Source organism: Manacus candei, unplaced genomic scaffold, assembly GCF_025592945.1.
Source record: "Manacus candei isolate 608988 ecotype Guabito, Panama unplaced genomic scaffold, ASM2559294v1 h1tg000085l, whole genome shotgun sequence".
Taxonomy (NCBI): Eukaryota; Metazoa; Chordata; class Aves; order Passeriformes; family Pipridae; genus Manacus; species Manacus candei.
The window spans coordinates 719,621-745,893 of NW_026138133.1; the positions used below are offsets into that span (position 1 = coordinate 719,621).

The 26,273-nt window shown below is 32.6% G+C and overlaps 1 protein-coding gene and 1 long non-coding RNA gene across 5 annotated transcripts in view; one reads left to right on the forward strand and one right to left on the reverse strand.

Moving 5' to 3' along the window:
- Positions 1-26,273, forward strand: part of CSMD3 (CUB and Sushi multiple domains 3) — a 619,378-nt gene that overhangs the window by 244,909 nt on the left and 348,196 nt on the right. The window contains exons 7-8 of one of the 4 annotated variants that reach the window (XM_051812144.1): positions 8,881-9,186; positions 22,380-22,457. The exons of 1 other annotated variant lie outside the window; for it this stretch is intronic. In XM_051812144.1, the coding sequence (XP_051668104.1) occupies positions 8,881-9,186; positions 22,380-22,457 (384 nt within the window). The remainder of the gene's footprint in view (positions 1-8,880; positions 9,187-22,379; positions 22,458-26,273) is intronic. 2 more of the 4 variants (XM_051812141.1, XM_051812142.1) reach the window with 2 other exon arrangements.
- Positions 1-26,273, reverse strand: part of LOC127482125 (uncharacterized) — a 244,313-nt gene that overhangs the window by 33,606 nt on the left and 184,434 nt on the right. The window lies entirely within an intron of this gene.

Genomic DNA, 26,273 nt, shown 5'->3' on the forward strand with positions numbered 1-26,273 from the left:
TGTTTTCATCTCATTTAGGACCTGACCTTTCTTTAAAAGTATTATTTTTTAAACTGTCCTGACCTTTTAGATAAAATCAAAAAAACAAATATGGTACAGTTTCATTTATAAATCATTCAACTTTGCTTTTATTTATAATTAACATTTATACTACTTAGATATTAACTTTATTTTTTTATTTAGTCCAAGTGAGGAAAGAAAGGGAAAAATAATTCTTCTTTTTAAATGTAATGCTTTGCTTTGTTCATAGGCATTTTATTTTTCACAGTGAATAAGAGACAAACAAAGGCCATTGGCTCCCTGAAGGCTGATGAGCTGGGAACCACAGAGAATTGGGGTTGAGGCCATCAGTGCTGGACTTTGCAGCCAGTGCTGGTCCCACTGCCCCCAGCCAGGGAACAGAGCAGGTTGTGGGGGGCACCTGGAGGCAGACCCAGACTAGGGCATCAGGCACCTCCATGGGAAGGAGGACAGGCTGAGGACAGGCAGGGACATTAGCCCCATGGCTGGGAAGGGCAGGGAAGTGGGGAACAGAGGACCAGTGCTGATGTGGCATCACTGGGGCAGAGACTGATGGCTTCACGTGTGGTCCTGAACCCATGGACGTGGGTGGGGGGAGGCCCAGGGAAGGATGGGCAGTGCTGTTTAGGCCTCTTAGAACTCTCAGAGTCCTGACAGTTATTGAGGAGTACTTCAGTGGTGTAAAATACATTGAAAGATAATGTATGTTTGGTATACAAAATTTCAGGTCTAAAGTTAGTTGGATTGTAATTCACTTACATAATATAATATTAGCCACAGAACCTTGTTGTGGCTGAAGGGAACACAATGTATATGGAATTGATAATTTATTTTTATTCAAATAAAATTTTAATGGTCTGGTAGTCTAAATTATGTAATACAGAATAGTATCAATAATAATAATAATACATTTATAAAAGTTAAGAACTACCTTCCTACTCTCCACTGTATTTCTCTACTTTATTTTCACCTTTTTTAGTGTGCCCTCGGGTGGAGATTACAATTAATTGAGATCATCCAAGGGTTTCTGTTAGAAGGAGTTTGATGCTCCTGGAGGTGGCGGAGTGAGCTTCCTCTTCAGTCTTGGAGTTTGATTATTTCTTTTTTGTATGTTTTCTTAACACAGTCTCCCTCTTTCTCATTGTTGTTTATTAAAATCTGAAAGTTACACATTAGCCTCCCTCAGCCTCACTAAGTGTAAAGGGCTGTTGCTTGCTATGCAGGGATTATGTAGCTTTATCAGACCATTGTTGTATGCAGTATTATCAGAGCACAACATTTCTGAAATAAAATCAGGTCAGGAAATATTCACTTGACAACTATGAGCTACCAAAAATAATGAAAACATCCTCAGGCCAAGGCCAGCCTACATGGGGTCAATATAAATTCCGTGGCCTTGTATTACTACTGGTAAAATTATACTTATTAGACGACAGTCTCTGTTAATTTTTCTAGACACAGGTAGGGTAAACAATGCAAAATATGTGCTTAAGTGTTAAAAAAGCTCTTAAAATAATCTTCCCTGTAGTGAAGATGACTGCATTGGATAAATTTCTGGAGTCTTTAGTAATCTTTAGTGCTAAGTTTGTGTCAAATAGCTTCTTGATGCCTAACACTGGATTTAGAATAGAAAATTTGGGCATTTAGCCTGCTTAGGGCAAATGTTAGATACCTGATGTAGATACTCAAAAGCAATGGTACAAAGATTTTTTGCCATTAAGAATAAATGAAAGATGATTATTACTGGTTTTAAGATTCTTTAGTTTTCCACGTATCTGAACTTCATTGAAAATGTGAAAAAAAGGAGTGTCAAATCCATATCATTATGTAGATCAAGCTATGGCAAGTATTGTTCTATCTTGAACTGTATATTTGATTTATGGATGCCATTTTACTTGCTAATAACACTGAACAGATATTAAGCAACTAATATTAATATCTTTCTGGCAATAAAAGGAAAGTGTGGATTTAATTTTGTTGAAAAGAAATGAGAGAACTACAATGTGATGGCATGTCCATGGTGACACAGAAAACAGAATTAGAAATCAGAACCTTTAAATTTTAAACTTATCTTTTTGTTAAATGGTTTCTATATACATTGTTGTGTACATAATCTGTAATTATTCTTTAAGAGTTACCTATTCGATTTTATCCTATCCTTTAAAAGGGGAAATAACACTTTCTGTTGCACTGCAATTCACAATACCAAGTTAGAAAGAAAATATATATATAAGACAATATTGGCAAGGCTTTTTAGTTAACAAATACAATAAAGGTACCCTTATTAAGATGGCTACAGGTAATAAGGTCAGTAGACATGAATATTTTCCATTGCCAGCATTATATAATTCATTTAATATATTCCTATAGTATTGTTGAAGAATTTATAAGTTGGGTTGTTTGGGGTTTTTTGGTAGGTTATATTGGATTACACAGATTTATCATTGATGCACATGTCTTTTGAAAAGAAAGCACAGTATAACTATATGAATATAATTATTTTGTATTTCAAATCACTGATTTCTCATTTACTAACATTCATTTGTGTTAAACTTTGGTTTTGGTTTTTGTTTTGTCTTAAAAATAATAGATCTTTCAAAAAGTACTTCCTAAGTTAAACCAACTGAAAACATTATCCATATGTGGGCCTATATTGGATTTTTTTTTCTGTTAAACAAGCATACATTTCTGCAATAAAATCTATTATTTGGATAGATATATATAAAAGAAAAAAAAGTAGTAGTTCTCTGTTTATGTCCTTAGTTTAGTGGAGAGGACATAAATCATGTTAAAGATGTTTGGCATGTTTGTGTTATCAAAAACTAGAAGGTCGACTTTGTCTGGATTTTCAGATTTTCAAAAGTAATCAGTTTGATAACTTTAAGATGCATAAATTTACTATATTTTCAGTATCTACTTAAAAATGTAAAGTGATCTTAAGTTCACTGAGAGAAGCATTTGGAAGATCATAGACACATGCATTTGTGTGTACTGACGGATGACATATCTCCTGCATCACCGAAAATTTCTGTTTGATGCTTAATTGTTACTTTCAGACTTTTCCGGTATACGTCTTACTGCAGCAATTGATTTACATTTGAAATTGATATAAAACAGATAAAAAAAGAAGAAAGAAATAACAATAGAGAGGTTGATAAAAAGAGAGAGGGGAAAAGGAAGGATAAAAAAAATCAGAGAAGAATGCGGTAATGCAAAGAAGTAACTTCTGGTACCAAAAGAAAACAAAAATTAAATTCTGAATCAATTCACACAGTTGTGGACAACATGAAAACAAAAGGAACACAAAGTAGTTTATTAAACATCTGGCTAGACAGCTTTTGAAGTCTTTGCTATTTGTATAAATCCAGGGATCATTGTCTCTTTGAACTAAAGTCTAGCAATTTGTTTTGAACCATATTTTTTTTTCAGTCATGTATTTCTTTAAATCCACAGTTTTATTTCTTTTCTAAATAGCTGGGAACTGAAAATCGATTTGGTCAGAAGAATGTTTTATGTCAGCCATTAACACTGATTTTAAGTTCTCAAATGTATGTTTATGTATCTGATTCCTTTCTTTTCTGTTACTTTCTTGTAAATCGACAGAAGCAGAACTGTAATTTGAACTTAAGAACAGGTAAAGATACTAGAAATTTCTGAAGACTAAAAAAAGTGATTTTTTAAAATAATAAGGCTGGAATGACATATTTAAAATATGTTAAAAGAGTCAAATAAGCTATTATATCTACACTAACTTGAACAGCCCTTTAACAGATCCAGAATATATTCTTCTAATTAGCTTTGTAACTTTATTGGAAATTTCTTGCTAGCATTCAGATGTTTAGTGACAGAAAACATCAAAGAGAACAGTTAATTAAGATAGGAAAGAAAAAAGTCTTCTTAATAGGATGCACTGGTCACTCCAAAGTTAGTTAAGTATAGGAAGTTTATAAGGAAGCTAAATAAGTCTTGACTAAAAGTCCTTCAGCATCTGAAAGAAGAAAGAAGATAGTTATTACTAATTTTTAAATTCTATATATAATTTTAAGCAGCTCTTTTTCTCTTTAATGAGATATACTTTTTAATTTTTACTGAAGACAATCTAAATTTCTCTCTCAATTACCCATTGCAAAATGATAGTCTGGTTTACTTGCTAATAAGATACACAGGAAAAGTCCCAGGCTGACTTCACATCAGACACCTCATTAGCACTCTACTATCGTCTGAGTTCCATTTAGGGTCATCTGCATTAAGGACCTTTAACTTTGCTTGAGAAGTCTGTGGCTGGATCATATGTGTCACAAGGACTGATAAAGTCCTGGATCTTGAATTCATCCTGAATAAATAAGGTAGTGAATATCCCTGTTCGCTTTCACATTTTGAACTCAAGCTGATTTGTAGGAATTAATCAGCAAAATTAATTCTAATTAATTAGAATAGCTGTTGGGCCGTAGCCTTAGATCCCATTTATTTGGTCTTATAAACAATTTACTTATTTTCATCTGTTCCTTCACCACTGCAGCTAAAAAAATTAAATTCAGAGAATCATCATAAATGGGGCAGACTCTCTACCTAGAGTCCAGTAACAAGTGTAGTACTACAGGAGTCTGTTCTGGTTCAAATTCTGTTCAATGTATTTATCCATGAGCTTGAATGAAGGACAGAGTGCATTCTTATTAGATTTGCAGATGACACCAAAATACCCGTCATTATAGCTGAGGACCAACAGTCAGTATAGTTGAGGACAGAGTTGCTGTAGGGACATAGACAATCTGGAGGAATGAGCCAAAAGGAATCCTACGAAACTCAACAAGGGCTAGTGTAAAGTCCTGCACTTGGGTAGGAAGAACACCTGGCAACAGGATTGTCTGATAGAAAGGAGTTCTGCTTAATAGACCCTGTGTGTTACAGCAGACAGCAAAATGAGCATGGCCCTGCAGTGTGCCCTGGCAGCAAGGAAGGCCAACAGCACCCTGAGTTACATTAATAAGATTGTGGCCAGTAGTCTAAAAGGAAGGATTATTGTCCTTTACTCAACATTCCTGTGACCATAGTTGGAATAATGCATCAAGTTGTGGACCCCATGACAGGGAAGAGGGTTTTTCACTGAAGCAAGTTCAGTGGAGGGCCATCAAGATGATTGGGGGTTGGAATACTTGCCCTGTGAGAAGAGGATGAGGAAGCTGAGCTTTTTCAACCTGGAGAAGAGGGGAAATGGAATAAGTGAACTTCCCCAAGTTATAGTCTTCTAAAAGGGAAAATAAACAGATAATTTTCAACAAGCATTTTCACTCTATTAGATATAATTTTTTGCCTTAATTTTTTTTCTGGTGAGTGCTTCTGCAGAGTGGGCAAAGGTATTTATTATCTTCCTAGTTTATTCCCTCAGAAATTGTAATAGTTAGTCCATTAAATTAATTTAAATGAGAACTTCCACTATGAGTTTATCTGGGGTAAATTCCCTTTGCTATCATGTTTACAACAGGAACCCTGTGTATACTTGTAGTATATTGCATATGCAAAGTGTGTGTTTCTAGCACAGATTCATAATCTATTTTTGGAACTTTGTTTCAGGCAAATGTCAAAGGCTATTGCCTCTTTCCTTTACTAAAAATGAACCTGTAATCAAGAACTTCCACTCATGTATAAATAGAAAGACTTATGGGTCTCCCATATGTTTGCATTATCCTAAGTTTTAGCAGTTACAACACTTTTGAGTAGTGTTTTGTTCAGACTAGTTTTCTAAACTGAATTGCTCTGTAGATCATCAGCTTGATCTCTTTCCACTTCTACAAAGTTACAAATTTTTATGTGTAACTTGCTTCAAATCTTTCCTTGTGTAAGCAGGCTAATTTAATACATGAAAACTCCTCAGTTTTACTGATTTTAATCTGTTCTTCCACAGCGACTTACTTAGAGAAGTGCTTGTTCCAGTCTAGTAGGTCTCAGCTGGGTTGGTCAGGTTCTCTTTCTTTGTGCACACATGCCCTGAGCAACAATTACTCTTTCTCAACCCCTTGTCCTTATTGCTTCTTTGTATGGTGCAGCCTGGCAGTTCCTCAAGCCTCAAATTTTCTCAGTTGCTGATTGTGAATTCAAAGCTATGACCTACCTCTGAGATGACTTCAGCTGACTGCAAATTGTTGGTTTAAACTTTTCCCCAAAAACAGAGTTCAGTCTTCCTTTCTTCTGTCTTCTGCCATTTATTATTGCTAGATTTTATTTTCTTTTTTTCTTTATTTTTTTTAACCAGAATATTAAAATAAAATAATATGTGAGTATATTTTGGATTATATAGGAAAATATAATTTTAAAGTAATCTCTTTGACAAACTGAAATGTCGGATGTGACTGCAAATGACTGAAGTGGAGAGTAAGTTACAATACCCATACAACATAGGTGTTTCAATTGGTCTAAAACTTTCCATAAAATACTAAGACATCAAAGTTCATGATTATATTACAGATTATAAATTATATTTAGAGAAAGATCAATGGATCTCTTCTATACAGTAGCTGATATTTACAAGATTGTTTATACATAACATACATTAATTTTCTCTCAAAAATCCTCCATGTAAATTAAACCATGCTGTTTGACTTTACTGATCTTCTTCATCGGTTCTTTTCTGCAGTGTAAGTGGATGTGGAAGCCTAGTGAGTTAGGTGTTCTACTTGAAAGTTGCCTCTGTATCAAAGTAGTACTTTTCAATGTATAAGCTCTGCAACTTTAGTTAAGTTTAATTTTTCTTGCTTTTTTCTTTTGAGATGAATTTTCTTTTAAGTTGTTTTCATTTGAAGTGCTGTACCTCTGTAAATCAATTGCACAGAACAGGTCATTTGACTGAGATTCTGAATCTAATTTTGCTTTGAGCTTGGTATTGGAAGCAGGTGACTGCTGGTTCTTGTACATTTTCTTGCATGATAAAGATGCGTCCACATAAATTTTGCTTTAATAATAGTGGTTATGTAACATACATTAAGTTTTCTTTCTTTTAATCAACATTTTTCTGTTACAAAATATCTCTTGGCCATGCATTTGTATTTTCTGTGTTTTAAGCTTGATACCAGTCTGTCAAAATTTATTGTGTACTGAATCATAAATAGTCTAGTCCTTTGATATTATGCATTGTTATGACAGTTTTCTTCTTTTATTCTGAAATAAAGAATAAAACGTGTCTAGGTCTATTTTAGTTACTTATACCCCTTTCATCACAGGACAGGAAACAGTTTTTGGTTTGGTCCCTGACACATAAATCTGTAGTCTTACATTGTGCTTTTAAGGTTTTTTTAGTTTTGCAGAGGAAACCACCGCTGTATGATTTAGAAGTGCTGTACTGCACAACAGATCTTAAGAAAATAAATGTAACACCGCAAAAATAATGTACCTACAGCAGCTTTATTACTTGTCTATATAACGCTAAAGTTTTCTATTACGGTAGTATTTTTTAATAGTATAATGAAATAAAACATTTTTAGCCTAAAATTTCTGCAGTAAACAATAGAGACTTTATTAACAAGACTGAGTATTTTTGGCATGAGGATCTGTTCCATTTATTTATACAGAACATTGGAGAATTCTGATCAGAGATCTGTATGCCTTGTCCATGAAAAATGATATATATTGCTTAGTTCCTCTGGGAGTCTTATTCCCATTTTCTAGTGTATAGGTGTTTCTAACAGTGGGAAAATTTCTTTTCATCCTGATATCACCCACTACCCATTAAGGACAAGTCTCAAAGGCTGTATGATAGAATGACTCAAAAGTAAAAAGAGAAGTGTGGAACATTATTGTTTGAATGACTGTTCAAGAACTCCTAATCATTATTATGGAATAAAAAAGCCATATTTTAAAGATACTAGTATGACATAGTACAGTTCATGCTACATCAAGTTTGTTTATGCAAATTTTTATGGTGAATTTTGTTATGCATTGCCCAGTCATTTATTCGTTCCAGTCAAGATGGAGTTTCTACTGTGTTAGATGTTCTAAATGCTCACAGGTGAGAGACTTGACTTCCAAACATCTGCAGCCAAATGTGGGGAATGGGGAAGGATGAAAATGTTAATAAAATATTGAAAAATCCTACATGGGTTATATATTTTAAGTACAAAAAAGTTAGAAGTGCTAAGTTAATGTTTTCATAGACAATTTTTTAGCTTGTCCAACATTTTGTGAGTGAGGTTTTTGAGTAAAATAATCTGGCCTATTACAGTAATCAGAGAGCAAAAAGAGAATTACACATGAAGCCTCTGTACAATCTTAAGTATAAACAATTATGCTGAGATGATTTGTTTAAATTTGTACTTTTTATTATCCATCTACCCTTGGCCTTGTGTCAAGTCTAAATGGGCTTTTAGAGCCCTGTCAAGCTTTGATGAAAAGAATGAATGTATTTGGCAGCCTTATTAGCAGTTGGAGTACAGTGGTTTTGCCTGCTGCCTAGGTTACTATATAATGCTGCTGTTTCACTCCTCAATAGGATGGTTGTCACTTTTCTACATATGGGGGTCCTTTTAATGATATAGCTGTATATTTTGCTCTAGCCATGCTGATTTCAGGACTGCATTTGCAGAGGTGAAAATTATGTGCTGTCATTATGCCTGGTACAGAAGTTTATAGTATAAGTTTTGAGAACATTTAAAACTTAAAATGCAATATCACTATAATTACAAAATGTTCACTAGCATTAAACAATGTTCTGATTGCTTCAAATTTTTAAATAAAGCATATTGACCTTCCTCTTTTTATGTCAGTTGTCTTTACTATGCTAAACAGAAGGAAATTTAATCTTTTAGATTGATCAGGAAAACACAATTCAAAAGAAAGAGTTAGCATCCAGTGCTACTGTGTGTCCCACAGGTTCTTCTTTCATCAAAACTGCCTCCACTGGTGAGTTAGAGGAGCATATTGCGGCCACTACTGGTGCCATTACTGTTGCTAGCACATCTGCTGATGTTGCTGTATCCAGTGCAGTGACCACCCATAGACAACCTTCTGAAGAACAACAAGTGCAAGCTATGAATGTAAGAAAATCAATTCTGGAGTCGGCCAGTTACAAGGAAGCACTCTCTCTTCATCAAGCAAATTTACAAAGCACAAGAAGACGACCAAGAAATGCTGAGCAGATAGAAAGAACTAAAGAACTTGCAGTTGTTACTCATAGAGGTATTGGATATTATTTTACTTGTGCCCATGTAGTTATGCAAAAATATTTTGTGTAAGTTAAAAGTGAAAGTTCAGGTATCCTTTCAGGAAATGTAGTTGAACCAAATGGGAAAGGGATTAAATCTGCCAAAATTTGCATTCTAATGGGGCAACCAAATGGAAAAATGAAATTAGTAATAATATTGTCTTGGTAATTTAAATTGATTTGATTTATAAAAACACAAAAGGGAAAGATATGGAATTTTCTTTTGATGCCCCTTTATAGCTTATATCATTATATTTCATAATGCAGCTTAGTGTAAGTAACATCTGATGAAAGTTTAGAGAATTGAGATTAGGATATTAATCTGTTCTGCATATGTGTTTAGACATAATTAACTATAGCATAATAAAATGTACTTTATAAATAACTGCTGTTCTAAACTAGTAGGTGATGCAGTTGTACTTGTCTCCCTTCTGCTTAAATTTTCAGTAAAATTTTGGCTTTTTAAAACATCTGTACATTTTCATTCCATCAAATATGAAATCAATGATCAAAGACAACGCAGAAAGAATTGTGCCTTGCAGAATATACCTCCTAAGGAGTCTTTCTGCTGTGCCTTTTGCAACTGGACGTGTCTATCTCATATTGGCCTTTTGAGCCACCAATGCGTCTGCAACAAACGTGGGTAGTGCCCTTCCCAAATCTTCGTTCGCGAAGCCCAGCCATGATGATTTGCTGTGTTAAAAGGTAAAGGTCGATATCTGAAACATGAGGATGAGAAAAAGTAATGCTGGAATGTCTTAATTTAATCAGCAGACATACAGAAGAAAATTAATGTGGTGGTTTTTTATACATACACAAGTTCAGAGAAGGATCAGCTTAATTTTGCAGGGTATTTGTTGGATATCATTTATTATATATTTTGGATTTTTCATGTTAATCAATTGTACATTAAGAATTTATAAACACAAATATGAAATATATGGAGGAGAAACATCTTTTATAGCTAAAGCAATTTACAGAAATTTCATTATATGACTGATACTTTGTAAAGACTTCTTTAGATTGGAATCTATTGTCTTACTGGATAGTCATCTAGTATAAGTTTTGTAGCATCATTTACTAACATCTTTTGAAACAGCAGAGGTGCAATTCTTCAGAATTTTAAAATATGTAATTTAAGTAGAACAACTAAAACACAAACAGTATTTGGTTTGCATATGAAATATAAATCAGTAAACAGATGTTTATATTTAATTCATATTAATTTCAATACAAATCGGAAGTACTTTCTGGTTATTGACTGGTATAAATTAATCAACAATTTGGTTTGTACTGGTTGTATAGATATGCATTTGTTTCAGAACATCTTAGATCCAGTTAAAAAAAGCAGTCTTATTTTCAGTTAAGAGGGAGTATCTGAGGGCCCGTAATAATATTTTGTATTTTAAAGATGTATGAGTGTACTAATTTGGCAGTTAAATGTGATATGCAGGCAGTTTTTTCTATTTCCTGCTTGTAATCATTAGACTGCAGTGTCCTCTCCACTTTTTTCTGTGTTCCTCTCTTCTGTGACCTATTCTTTAATACAAGATATAGGTAAGGTACACATTGTCATTTTAAAGTGCTAAACATTAAATTATGAAAAGAAAGAATAATTTAGAGACAAGATGCTGCTAAATTAATGTTATAGTGCTTATTTGTCACATGATAAAGTAGTACCACAGATATGAAAAGGTACGACAACCCACATACAAGTAACTCAGAATTGTATAGACCTTATTGGAGAATAAATCCCACACCTACTTCTGTGTGCATTTTATTCCCTCATGGCATTTAAAGTATTGATTTTGCTAACATTGTTTATAGAAAATCTTTAATTTCTTTTTTATTGTGTCATACTCACAGAACACTATATGTGTGCCTACTATTAAAGTCGTATGCATATACTGAGGAAAAATTTACCATTTTTACTTGGCAAACACCAATACTTGATAATATAATAGTCATTAAAACATATCAAATGACCCTCAATAAATAACCAGCAATTGTCTTCCAGAAAATATTCTTTATTGCAAAGACAAAGACATATTTTGAAGGAATTTTTGTGAATGTGAGATCATTGTTATTTGGCTTGAAAGAATTTCCATTATGGAGAGATATTCCACAGGTGTTTCTGCAGTTTCCTGTAGGTTACTATTGAAGTATTTAACTTTCTCTTTGACAATGAAATGTACACAAAAGTCTAAAAACTACTTGTCTTGCTCTGCATATTCAATTACTACGGAACTATATATGAGCTACTTAAGAATTTTATATAAATTGCTTTTTAAATTATTTCTCTATTTAATAGATATTAAAATTAGATTTTACTTTAGAAATGCATTTTTTGCTGTGCTCTTGATTTAAGAATTTCACACACAAATTATGCAAATTAATTAATGCTTGAGAAGATAAAATTTAATATATTAAATATAATTTACTAAAAATTAATATATATGTGCAGATATTTAAAATTGTAAAAATGTACTGTACATATAGTTTTAATTGTAGGTTTTTTTGAGAATATTGCTAGTAGGATCAGAATAGTGGAGTTTTATTGGCACTGATGCAAAATAACTACAGAAAAAGAGTAATACTGTTGCCTTCCATGGGATTGTTCTGGCAATAAGGTTTTTCACAATGAGTAGATGATAACAATATTGTTTTGTTTTGTAAAAATATTTTGTTAAGTGTATGCATGAATGAGATGTGGAGAGAGAACTAGAGGTTAATATGTATCCAAAATTCTGCTACTACATGTGAATTATTGTACCAAACTTACTATGTCATCCTCAACAATAATTTTAATTTTTGTCAAAAGCTGTCTGAAGAATTTCTTCTCTAAGCTTATTAGCTGGAAATCACAGAAGAGGACATGACTTTGAGTTTTGATTATTTAAGAGAGGTAAAAGAAATCCTAGGTGCATTTGGTGAAATATTTTCATTAGAGGTAGGGAAGTATAAGTATCATTTTATAAGGCAGTAGTGAGATCACATGAGGAATACTATACATGATTATAGTGTTCTCATCAAGAATAATTCAGATGGAATTAGATGAATAAAAGTACTATAATGATGTTACATTTTTCTGATCGTCTCAACTTAGAAAATAAAATGTTAGACAGGATGAAAGGATAAATTTTCAAGAAGTGAATGCCAGTATATGGAGAACCTAAATAAGGACAAGTTAGTATATAATATATACAACTATATTATATACTAAGATATACTTTTAAATGAAGATATAGTAAGGAGATGAGCAAGAAGAGTTCTTGTTATTGGAACAATGAAGTCTTCTTGTGGAAGGAGGGAGTAGATGAAGGACAAGAAGCTTACTTTCAAGATGTACCTTGATAGTTTAATGAAAAATATAATGAGATAGGATAGCTGGAAGAAAAACACAGCACCTCTTGGGTCCTTAGTTCTAAAGAAACCAAATGGTCAAGCTCAGGAAAGTTTATCCTCTCCTCTCTTCCAAAGTAGGGGGAAAAAAAGAGAACCCTAACCACTTTCATTCAATCAATACTGCAACCACAGTTTCTAGTATGATCTGTGTTTTTCAGATGTCCAGGAAGGAAATTAAGCATGATGTAAACATGGTATTTTCTCTTCTTTCTTTTTGTTTGTTTTTGGTTTTGTTTTTGATTTTGATTTTGTTTTTTTTTTGTTTGGTTGGTTGGTTTTGGTTTTTGGTTTTGGGTTTTTTTTGTTTTGTTTTTTGTTTTGGTTTGTTTTTTTTTCTGTTTGTTTGAGGTTTGGGGGTGTTTTTTTGGTTGTTTTTTTTTTTAGGCTGTTTTTTTTTTTTTCTGTTTAAGCATTTAAGTACTGTTAGTTTCATCATAACTAAAGTAGTGGAGGATAATCTGATATTTTTGACCTTTTTTACTATTTGTTTCATGTAGTGAGAACTGAGAGTTTAACAATGCTGTTAGTGCTATTGACTTGTTCTATAATTTATATCAACTATATCTTTTACTTCTTAAGGCTCTAGATTTTTTAAGTATATGCAAACATCATGAGAGATATTTTAGCACTTTTTCTTGTGAGTGCTTTTTAAGCATACTTTTACTGTCTAAAGATATGCCAAGAGGCATATGTCCAAATGCTGAGAGGTCTTTGTACAGTGCCCTGAATAATACGCCTTAAATTTTGGTCAGCCCTGAAGTGGTCAGGCAGTTGAACTATTGATCAGCATAGGCCCCTCCAACTATTCTATTCTACCCTACCCTACCCTACCATACCTTGTTCTATTCTTTCCATGTTCATTTTAATATGGAAGTACATGTACATCATAATTATATACCCCTGAGAATAATGAGTATCTTACTTCTGGTTTCAGTGGTAATAAAGAACAAAGAATACAAGGATTTCTAAAGAAATCTCAAGATAGGAACAAAGAAACAACAAAAACAAATGTGAAAGCTGGTGCTGTTGAAACAGCAGAGCTTTCTATTCTCTCATATAATTGAGAAGAATCTTTGATACATCAGTTTAAAACATAACCAAACCTGATACTCACTTTTATTTATGTTATTACACTTCTAGGGTTTTTAAAAGACCATAAAGTGAGTTTAAATAATTTTTAAAAAGTGAGTGTAATTTTTTTAAGAAACTTGATAACTCTACTGAAGGAGCATCAAGTGGATTGAAAATTAAATAAATCCAGTCAAGTCACTGGAGTTCTGTTCTTGATTGTAGTGCCCCAGAAATAAATAACAACTCCTATCACATAAGGCCAACTAAGTATAAACATTATATAGTAGCCATCCTTTTTTTACTTTTTCTAGGAAGAGCCATAATGTTGGGTTAAAATCTTTTTATGCAGCAGTCATGTTCGGCAGAGGCAATTGAACAATGGTTTAATTTCTTATATTGAAAAATGATGATTTAAAGTACTGTGCTTTTTTCTTCCTAATGAACTGAATATTTGCAAAGAATATTTATACCAGCAGTAGTTATGTAACTAAATACACCAAGAAAGTCACAAAGTGGAAATGATTGAAATTATTTTTGAGACTTAATTGATTTTAGTATAAAATTATGAAGTCTTACATTCTAAGACAATATCTCTTGTAAAAGAGTTTCTAAAATAAAGAAACAAATGAGTACCAGGAGCAAGCAATGTAAAAAGACTTCTAATACAGTTCATAATTCATAAATTAAATTTAAAAAATAAAGAGTCTGAAAAAGAGATACAGTGGTTGGAGGAAAAAAATTGCTTGTCGAGCTCAAATAGTTCCAGAAAGTCCTAGTGGGTGACTCTGGTCATTGTCTAGTTGTTCAAAAGTGACTCAATGTTTTCCTTAAGATCTTAAATTCCAGTTATTTTCAAGAGAACTTTGGATTCCAACAAATTTCACAACTTCAAACTTCTCTTTCTAAAGAGCAGAAATGTCACTAAGCATTTGCAAATTTTTAACCTCAGTTTATGGATTGAATATTATTAATTTTACCGATATCTCCATTCTCTCTTTCTTTACGTTTTCAACTTTGTTTTTTATTACTTTCTTATAAAACCTTTATAATTTTTCTATCCTTTCCCCTTTATTCTTTAAGAACACTTGTTTATCCCAACATATATTATGCTTTTTGATATCTGGCTTTATGTATGATCTTAGTAATAGGCAGGAAAAAATGAAATAGAGAGAAAAAAATTGTTCCTGCTTGTGTCTTACAGGAGAATTTATGATGGTAGCAGGCAAGAAGATTTTAAGATTTGTTACAAGAAATTGAAACAGATGCTAATGAAACTTTTGAAAACAAAAGGATATTAAGAGACTGTAATTAATTATCTTGGGTTTTTTTCTTTTTTTGAAAGATTCCCTGATGACAGATCACTACTTTGGGATTATTCAGTATAAGACTTTTAAAGATTTGTTAGAATATTGATACGTGTATCCTATTTTTTTGAGGATTACTTAGAAGCAGAAAGAAAAAAGGAGGAGTAGGGAAGGAGAGGTTTTCTGAAGAGCTATTAAATATTTTTAAGTCAAGTGGGTAATGACTATGCATACATCCTCAGGTGGGTTTTGTTTAGGTTTTGGTCGGGGGGTTTTGTGGTTTTTTTTGTTTGATTGTTTTAGGTTTTTTTGTTTGGTTTTGGTTTTGGTTTGGGTTTTTTTGCGGGCTTCTTTTGTCAGTAAACACAGAACTACAGAGATGGGTGTCTGAAGAAAGTAAATGTATTTTGCAGTAGGATTATTATGTTCTATATTTCTAAGTATATTTGTATATAAGAAGATTGTGTATTTATAATAGGGTTTTTTTTTGCAAAAATTTTAAAAATTTAAAGAAATAAGAGTAACTAAGATGCAATCTAGCACTCAAACATTTAGTGAACTATATGTGTGTAAAATTACATAGTACATTTGTAAATACCTATTTAATATGTACAACAGATCACATATATATGTTCTATTTGGTGGATGAACTCTATGATTTGTTAATTTCAAGATTTTTATTAGATAAAACCTAATAATAATGTCCAATAGTCAAGTCTGGAGTGATTAGAAGGAAGTGAAAAAACAAATCCGTCATAGTGATTTCAATAAATGAGTTGCTTAATGTTTTAATTGAATTATTGCCTTTTATACTTGCCTGTCAATTTTATTTTCTGAACTTGTTTCTTCTATTTATTTTTTCTAGAAATTCCTGCAGTTCTTTAGTGTTCTTCGTTATGTTATCCATGTTTAATTTTATAATTGCTATTTGGCTTCTCACATTCTGTGTCATCACTTTCCCTCAGTATTTCAGGTTTTCTTCTTTTGACCAAAATTTGTTGGTATATATTAGATTCATTGTAGTTAGAATGTAAAAAAATTTTCTTATTAGTGCAATTGTAAATTAATATTAAAATATACATATAAATATTAAAATATAAATATTAACATACTTGATTCCTTTTAAATAATTATTTTTCCATATTAGAGAACTTTGAGATATAGATATATCTCTCATATCACATATAATGCAGAATATAGTAGCAAAATTGAAATTTTGATAGTTTTAAACTAGTAATCATTTTAAAATATTAATTCAGTGTAGAAATGCAGTAGTTGCAGTAATTTGAAATATAAATAATCTATACAATCTGCTTTGATCAGGGTGCTATAGAGTTGAAAGGGGCAGAAGGTGTGTGGAGGGGTTGGATAATAAAAGAGAAACTAAGATCAGTTCATGTAAAAAGTGAAAAATAGAATAGTATGAAAAGTGGATGATTCACCACTTTGTAGTCTGATTGTTAATCTTCTGAATGCCTCTTCATTAACCTATGCAGTTCATTATGTACTACAAAAATTGATGAAAATTTATGTCCTCTAATGTCCTTTCAAAGTGCAGAAAGGTTCTGGAAGACAGTGCTACATTAATGAGTGTGTTGGGTTATAGTGATCACTAGGTTTAGAGATTTTTAATGTAAATTTCTGAAGCCTTAAGTGCCATCACATAAAAACTAAATAGGTTGCTATCTCTTCTCTCCCATTCCCACCCTATTTGTGCAATCCCTTGAGGTGGTGATCCCTAAGGTATCTGGATCTCTAACACTTGTACTGTTAGAGTTTGAAAATTCTGGATGATCAGTTGCATCACATGCATAACGAACATGACATGCATACACAAAAAAAATAGAGCTGACCTTTATGTGAGTAGTAAGTTCAACACATTCAGGCTGTGGATGTGCTGTGCATGTAGATCAACTTCTAGTGGAAATACAATGAATTAGACGTATGCCAAAGATGAACTGGAAGTATCATGCATAATTTATTTGGCATATCTGCACATGAGCAGCAAATGTTGGAAGTCCAGAGTATATCACGCACTTGTTTCCATCATTAGAAATAGCAGTTGCTGCAAGTAAAATCTGCCATCATGACATATTTAAGTTTTTAAATACTTAGTGAATTACTGGTTCTGCACAAGTTAAAATCAGTTCTACGCAGTATTCCAAACAAATGTTTTGTGTCACTTCAGAAAGCAGTAAATGAGTTAACTACTCTTTATTTGTCAGATAAGTTAAGGTGAAGGTCATGTAATTCTGAATCTACTACTGCTTTTATTGTCAGCTTGTATCCCTAGCATCTGGACCCAATGCAAAGTAAACAAAAGGTATTGATTTCTGTTTTGTAAATAATAGCAGTGTGGTGGGAATAATTTTGAGAGGTCAAATTTATAGGAAGATTATCTTTTCTCTCTCAGCCTTGTGAGAAAAAAGAAAAAAGTAGGTTAAGACTACTTTTGTTTTTTTTTGTTTCAGATATGGTTGAAAAGAATCCTTTGCAGTTGATTTTAAAAAAATGTCAAAGATGAGGAACAGAGCAATACAAAGATTATGAGGGGGCAAAAAGATGTATATGCAAAAAAAGTTTAAGCACAGTCAAATAAACCATCTACTGCCTTTTCCACATGGTATTGTATTTTTGCAGATGTCAATTAAATAGGGCTTGAAATAGTGGCTTGAAATAGTGGCTTTGATATTATGATATCGTTCTCTGTCTCCACTAGCTGAGTGGTGGAGAATATAAAGTGAGAACAGTTCTGGAGAAGGGAAAGGCTGTTTCAGTTCTTGAACTACATTGAGCTACACCAAAGGAAATAAATATATAAGGTCAGATGAGGCCCAAGTTTCCCTGGTTAATACTCTGTAGAGTTACTTATAGTAATGCAACCCAAGTGCTGATTTTGCATAGAACAATGCTGTTGTAGCCCTCAGCATTTTAAATATAGCTTTTACTTGATTTGAAAATTTACGGAATGTAGACATGACAAGACGGAAAATTCCTTTACAAAATAAAAGCAAGAATTTGTAAGTTGACAGTGTTTTAAATGAATATCCTTCACATGGCTCTATACCCCAATGCTTCTGTATTGTAGAAGAAAATTTTCCTTCCTGCAATTTATGTCTAATGTAGCCCTCATGATACAATGAAACCAGAACTGTGTCAACTGAACAATCTTTTCTTTATTCAAAATTATTTTTTTTCTAGTGTATGAGAGTTTACTGCACTCAAGGTTGTTAGTCAAATTATACACCTGTCTTTTTTTTATGATATATATGCTTGAAACTTATTTACCTGAGGTCTTTTTTTAGTGCAACATCTATCCTGAAGAGGATATGAAAATATGGTACTTGTCTGGATTAGTTGTCTCTCACAAGTGTTTGTATGTAGTATTTATGTTTATGAATATGCATAAATATACATAATTACACAGCCCTTTTATGAAAAAAATAAGAAAATATTTTATTTCTTATATGTGTCTAAAACTTTGCCTGTAAGTGTTTGAATCTCCCTTATCTTACATGAGAGACCATTTTGGTCAGAAACCTCAACAAAATAATTCTGAATATATTTCACTTTACATATAAATTAGCTACTTGAAAAATGTACATGACTCTGGCTTGACTATTGACTGAATATTAACACACACATCTGTCATGCAAAACTTACCTGGACTTTTTTGGTTACCGGGATTGTTCATATCCTTCCCCCCTCAATAAAGCATTCAGTTCCATTTTTCTTATTTACAGAAAACATTAGACCTTCTTTACAGACAGAGAGTGAGTTGGGGCTGTTCAGTATGAAGAAGTGAAGGCTTCGGAGAGACCTTGGAGAACCTTCCAGTACCTGAAGGGGACCTATAAGAGAGAGGGACTTTTTATAAGGACATGCAGTGACAGAACAAGGGGGAATGGCTTTAAGTTGAAGGAGGGTATTTTTAGATTGTATATTAGGAAGAAGTTCTTTACTGTGAGCATGTTGAGGTACTTGAACAGATTTCCCAGAGAAGCTGTGGATGCCCCATTGCTGGAAGTGTTTAAGACCAGGCTGGATAAGGCTTTCAGCAAACTGTTTTAGTGGAAGGTGTCCCTGCTTATGGCAGGAAGGGTTGCGATGAGCTGGTCTTTAAGGTCCCTTCCAACCCAAACCATCATATGATTCTATCATTCTAATTTTCTATTTGTATTAAAGTGACTTAAACTGGGAAAAAACCCCAACATGAACAGCGTTGAGCAGAAGTCCCAAGGTGGATGGCTAAATTATTTTTAAGTTTTCAGGGGTTTTTGACGTAATCTCTGATTTGGTGCTACACAGTTCTGATGCTACTGCTTATGTTTCATCAGGTGACATAGTCAAAAATACATTCAGGATTGTCAGAGATGTATTTGGATAGGAGATGTGTACCAGTGTTCTTTCTCCTCCAAAAATAAACAATAAAAAGAAACAAACTTGCTGTCTTTATCTATAAATTTAAAGCAAATAACCCAACCAACCTAAAAGCCATATGTATTTGAAGTAGTCTTAAAAAAAATTTTAAGCCTCTCCTTGCATTATACACTGGATAGATGGTTATGTCAGATAGGTTTTTATAAATTTATATTATTTTTAAAATATACTTTTCTGGTCTTTATAGTCACATAGTTAATGACGTGAAAGTGATACTGAAGATTTATTCTACTGCAAATAGAATTTAGCTCAGTTTGTTCTCTGAGCATTTTTATTTTCTTGATCTAAATTTTCAGTTTTATATTTTGGTTGATTCTGGAAGGAACTGAAGGACAGGACATAAGGGAAGTTTTAGGTGCACAATTAGTTATGAAATATTATTCCCCAAGTATTGGAGAATGTTATCCCTATCTTCCTATTAAATTAGTATGCCTCCACAGGAGTATCCTACTTTTTGATGTAATCTATTTTCTTCTGTTCAGAAGAAAAAGTAGGTATCTTAAGGCCAGATGAATTGTGTTCTTAGAGTGTCTGTTTCCCTTTGTGGACTACTTAGAATGTACAACTGCTCTGTTTTCTGTCACAAGCCTCTCCTCTGAGACTTCTCAGAAGTGAAATCCACATTCAGTATTTACTGCCATGTGTATGACATGCAAAATAATGCTTATTTTGCCAAGTATAGAATATTTATTGGGTAGAGAATTTTTTTTTTTTTGCAATGGTGGGGTTGTTTTTATGTATGTACATGCATATGCAGCCTAACACCGAGTTTAGTGATGGCATGTTTGGACCAAATAAATTTCTATAACTACTCCTTCAGTGTATTCAGAAACTACTGGTCAATAAATCAACATACCATTGATTTAACATCCAGTTAAAAGTAAAATTCTTCTCTTGTGGTGTAAAGATTCTTCAGAGAACTGGAATTGCTTGCTTTCCTAGTGGTATTTAATAGCCTTGGCAAAGTGATGCAAATTATTATTAAAATCTCTGATGCGTTTAAATGTCTTCACCAAGACACTCCTGTAACTATTTTGAGTTCCACCTTATATCTTATGAACTATTCTTGTGTACATAAACTGTGGATATGCCATTCAGATGTTTGAGAATGAGTAGAAACAAACAAAAAAATACAAAGTAGTCTTCCTTTTTCTGTTTGTTCTTATGATGATTTCTGAAAATAGAGGAGAGAGTATTTAAACCTGTCCCAGCACCTGAGGTCATTCATTCAAGCCCACTCCCATTTTACTTAGGTACTGGAAGAATAATTCAGTCTATCTTCTGATTCATGAGGAGTTATTTTATATTGATCCTCAAAGCCAAAAGAAGGTTACAGTTATACTCCAACATTCCTATTTACATAGCAATAGCATTTTAGAAAGCTAAGACAATGGCTAGAGAGCACTGCTGTTATTCCAGTATGGATCTGCTGTGGGAAGGTAGGGCCCATGACTTCCACTGGATTTGGAGGGGAAGGACAACTTCTGCTACTAAGGATTAAAAATAATCTAGTATTTTGTGCAACAGACAAGTTCTGCTTCTGCAAATAATGTATTTCCCAGAACCATTATCAATGTTTATAAGTTACATTGTAATAATACACAAGGAAATTTACATTTTGCCTCTTGAGATAGTAACATCTCTGTATTTAGAAGAAAATACGGTCTCTTCCATCAGAAGTATAAAAATATTTATCAGCACATCCTGTATTTATCCTATAAATTGTCTTCCTTAGTAGTATGCTGTTTCTCCCAAATCCTGTTCTACTCTTCTGTGTGGTAATGACTAATTTACTTATAAAAAGATATCAATAATATTTTTCTACTTTGGTATTTATGCCTCACATCAGGGTTCTTTGAATATCCATCAATTTTCTGTAAGAAGTTAATGGGTATGAAAAATTCTTTGATGATGTACAGTCTATCTTCTTATATTAACTTCTACTAGACCTAGTTCCTTTAATCTATACTGTCTTCATCTGAGTACTTGCTTGTAGTTAATAGAAAACATCTTCTTCCGTATAGTTTTAAAATATATATATTCTATAAAGCCAGTCAAGTACACTCTACCTAAATTAACCTATACTTAAAAATTTAAAATACTTTAGGAGGTCCATTTTAGTGTATGGTTCATTGCTCATAGGCCAAGTCTATTAGAGATAAGAGGTCTTTAGTTTAATGACTGAAAATGAAAGTTTCTTGTGGTGCTTTTGCTTTATTCTTTCTTACATTGCTGATATATGATAAGTTTTGGGTTTATTCTCTTTTTATTGGTTGTTTTCTTTCAAAGGTATATTGAGGCCACAAGGTTTGCCTGGATTAACTATCTTTATCATAAAGCCAGACAAAAATAACGACTTTTACAGAAACAGATGAGCTGTGGGCTTGGGGGAGAGGAGGGAGCCAGCTACCTTCCATATCACACTTTGAAAATAACAATTCTTAAGGTAGAAAGATGATCAGCTGCAGAATCAACAATAGACTGTATTTTATTTTTTGTATTCAAATATCTTTTTTCTTTTTTTTTTTTTTAATGGAGAAAGCAGGGGATAAGTAACTACATTTTCTCAACACAGAAAAACCGCTGGTTTAGAGCAAACATATTATAATACTTTTCATTTTCCAGGTTCCATAAATGTGTGGCAATGTTTTACACAATTATATGGTCCATGGAAATAAACACTTTTGGCCATATATTTTTTTTTCGTATTATGGAGGAGAAAAATAAGTTACGAATCTCATTTCTTTCCTTTGTCAAGTATACAAATTGGTCTCAATATTTATTTTTGTAAATTGTTTCCCACCAAAAGTACACAATCGGAACTTGTTAGGTAGCCAGTACTCTAATTTGCGTATACTTCCATGATAAAATTTGTCAAATGAAATGAAATATTTTAGACTGTATTACCTGATACATGTTTTTGTTTTTTGTTTGTTTTTTTTAACTAGTGAAAAAGGCCATAGATTTTAAATCTAGAGGATTTAAATTGTTTCCAGGGAAAGACAACAGCAACAAGTTTTCTATCTGTGAGTGTACTCCTTTTTTGTTACTTTTTTCTAGTGCAAGAGTGAAGTTTGTGCTGTGTTGTTTGTGTGTTTTCAAAATTATTTATGTATTTCTAATAGAACTGGTTTCTCCAGTCTGCATGGTGAATTTTTAAATATGGTTCTACTCTAAAGGCAGTCTTTCTATAAATCTGGCATTGTAGAAGGACATATTATTTTGTCAGTCATTTCAAACTAAATTTACAATATTTATAAGGAAACAAATATTCAGCCTACTAGGTGTCAGCTGTAAACTTAGCTCCTATGAACAGATCTGTTATTTTAATTGAACGTTAGCATCAGAAGGCTGTGCAAACCAAAGCCTATCCTCATTTACAAATGCACAACCACATATTTTTTCAAGAGACACATCTGAGGTCAGTCTTTGAATTATTTTTTTTAAAAAGTCATTAAGTTTGACATTTTAACAGATTACCTAACCAAAATTTTAAAAATTCTGGAGATGCTTAGTACCTTCAATTTTAATTAGAGACATTAAAAACTGAATCAGGTGACTCTCTAGCACAAATTAAATAGGTGTATCACTAAATCGCTGCAGCCTGGGTTCGATTCCCGGTCAGGGAAACTCCCCCGGGCAGACGGAGCTCGTCAGCCCTGTAAGGCCATCCATCTAAGAGAAGGTCACTCTAAACAAACCTACGTCCTGAGGACCTCACTGCCACTGTCCAAGCTCGCTTGGCCCCAGCAGATGAACCTCAGGATTAAAGGGTGGGCTCAGTTCAGCGCATGCTGTGTCTCACCTAAAAAATCCACTGCGCAGGCTCGAAGGGTAAAGACCTTTCCCAAATCTTCGCTCGCGAAGACTGGCCATACATACATCACTAAATGCATTAAAAGGATACTTTTGTAAAAGAATGTGCCATTTTTATAGAGTTTCTTTTTGGAATAGAACCACATTTTAAATATTAGAAGTAAATAAAATGGACAATGTTTAGCCTATGTCTGATTATACTACATTTCATTATTCTTCACAGGAACTTGTTTTTGAAACACCTTAGGTTGGACATGTTTGCACTAATTTTTTTGTTAAACACTGTCAGTGATGGATTCAGTTTCCAGAATTTAGCAGGACACATTAGCATAGGTTTTAATTTTCGGTTAGATTTTAAACTATCAATGTATTAGATACGATTTCTTTTTTTATAGAAAGATGTCTTCAAGCAGCAAGACCCTTTAACATTTACCAAGTCAGAAAAACAAAGCAAAACACACTTCTACTCAGTTTTGTAATGTAACGTATTGCCATATTCAACTTCTCTGTAAACTGCATCACCTAAATAGTTCTGCAAGGCATTTCTGGTTTATTTAAAAAAATTGTATGGAGATATTTAAAAAAAAAATATTTTTTTTAATGAGTACTGGGTGAATGGAAAGTAGAGTGATTTTACAATATGAAATAACAGTAAGATAATTACAGTAGTGTTTATAAAGTACATCACTGAGGTCTCTGTCTGGTGGCCCATCTGTGTTTTTATAGTTAAAAATAATAATAATACAATGGATGATAAAAGAGACTGTTTCTCTATACATGTATTTTGCACTAATCCTTACATTTTCTTCTATATAAACTTTAATAGAAATTCCATATTTATAATGAATTATGAGAAACTTTTGATATCCAAAGTTGATTGTTATGAAATTAGTGATGAAATTTGTCAATATATTTTTGAAGGTCTTTACATAATTTCATAGTTATGATATTCTATGTAAAGCTGAAAACTTCTTTATCTTTTTTAGTGATTATGCAGAATAGATTATTTATATGAGTCAATAATAAGTGAAGGTGAAAATCTTGGTAATTGGTACCTTTAGTCATCATAACCTTGCCATAAATAGATAACTAAGATTTTATATCGTAATTAGCCTTTAGTTAGCTAGTCACTTTGGTAGCTGGGGAATTGAAGAACAGTATTTCATAAGACAATTATGTATTTGGCTGTTGACTAGACAGTTTTTGCAGTGTGTTCTCAACTGAGTCTGTACTTGCATTACAATGACAGATAAGGTCCTTTAAAAAAACCAATGTACATCATTCAACTGTTAGTGGTAATAAGTGACCTATTTTACATTATGCCTGATATTAGCAATATCTTTAGAAATTTTCATCTAGCATTCTCATCTGTATGTCCTTTCATTATTTTACATCTTTTTTTCAATGTTATATAACATTCAATACTAATGCACAAGTGATTTGCACAGAGGAAAGCCAGAATGGTGATATTTGGTATGATGATACACTTTGAAACAAGTATACATCAACCTAATTTTAGAAGTGTTGACAATACCAAATGAATTCATTGGGGAACTAATTCAACCAGGATGAGTACTCTGGAATTTCTTGCTCCCGGTTTCTTGACCACACCATCAATGAGTGCTTTCCCAAGATGCCTTTAATTTACTACAGGAAACCCTTTCTTTGCTTATTGTCATATGAGCATCTGGGGTGTAAAACAGATATCTGTGGAATTACATGGAGCTGTAGACTGAAAAATCAAGCATTATGTCAGTAAAAGTAACATCAATACAAAAATCCTAAAATGTGCAGTTATTTTTTACTAAGTATTTAACAGAAATCAGATTGGTTTTAAAATTGTGTAAATGCATTTTAGAATTGGGATCAAATCAGAAATTTGTTTAATGACTTCTACCTATTCATTTTCTTCTGTATTTTTACTGTACTATATGTCTTATTTTTAGAATTTAATTATTTTATTGATTTTCTTTAACATAAGCCTTTATATTTTTATTTATGAATATTAACAAATCCATATCTTATAATTTAAAGATCTATTTTGTAGATTATTTCTAGAATGAAACTTTTTACAGAAGATATAAAAAAGCAATAGGATTTTCAAGCTTCCATTTTCTATAGAAATTGAAGTGTATAATAGTGTATAATAGTGTATAATAATACCTTGAAATCCAGTAGAATATTCTTTTTTATATTAATATTTCCTCTAGCACCTGTGTATGGGGAAACATAATGTCCAAATATAAAATATTTATTTGAAATATGAATCCATGAATTATAATAAATAGAAATAAATCTGTTTAAATAATAGTTTTACTTTATTTTTTATAGTAAAGAATTTCTTTTGTGTGCATTGTTATATGATGCATGACCAAATGGCACCATTATAATTTCTATAATATTATTATCAGGCATCATGAATAATTTCCTAACTTTAGTTTTAATATATATTTAATGTCAGAAATGTCTTCTCTGTATATTCAGATTACTTATGATAATTCTGGATTTCTCATGTCTCATAATGAACGACCCAGATATTTCCAAAGATATTTCAGTTAATTCTAAATGCTTATCCAACAAGATGGCCTTGTGAAATGCAGTTTTTTCAATTGTAGTTGTCATATATATATATATATATGTCATATATATATATATATATATTCCAACATTAGCATGAACTTGGGTTTCTGTAGCTAATATACTTTCATCACATGTACAAGTATTGGGGGAGGAAAAGGCTGAAACCTGAAACCCTGAACCAGGAGAAAAAGTTGTCCTGTCCCCAAAGTCCCCTGAACATAGAGATGCAGATGAACAGAGATTGTCTTGGTTTGCTACTAGAGCAACCTTGAACAGCACAGAGGTATTTTGGGACAGAGGAAGGTAAATACTATGGATCCAGCTGACAAGGGCTGAGCTTGATAGGTTTTTTGAGCAGCGTGCTAATGTGAGATGTTTTCTTTTTAAGCCTCTGCAACATTTGCATTTGGCCTTTGGCTTTCTCAGGGTTACTAAACCAATTTTTC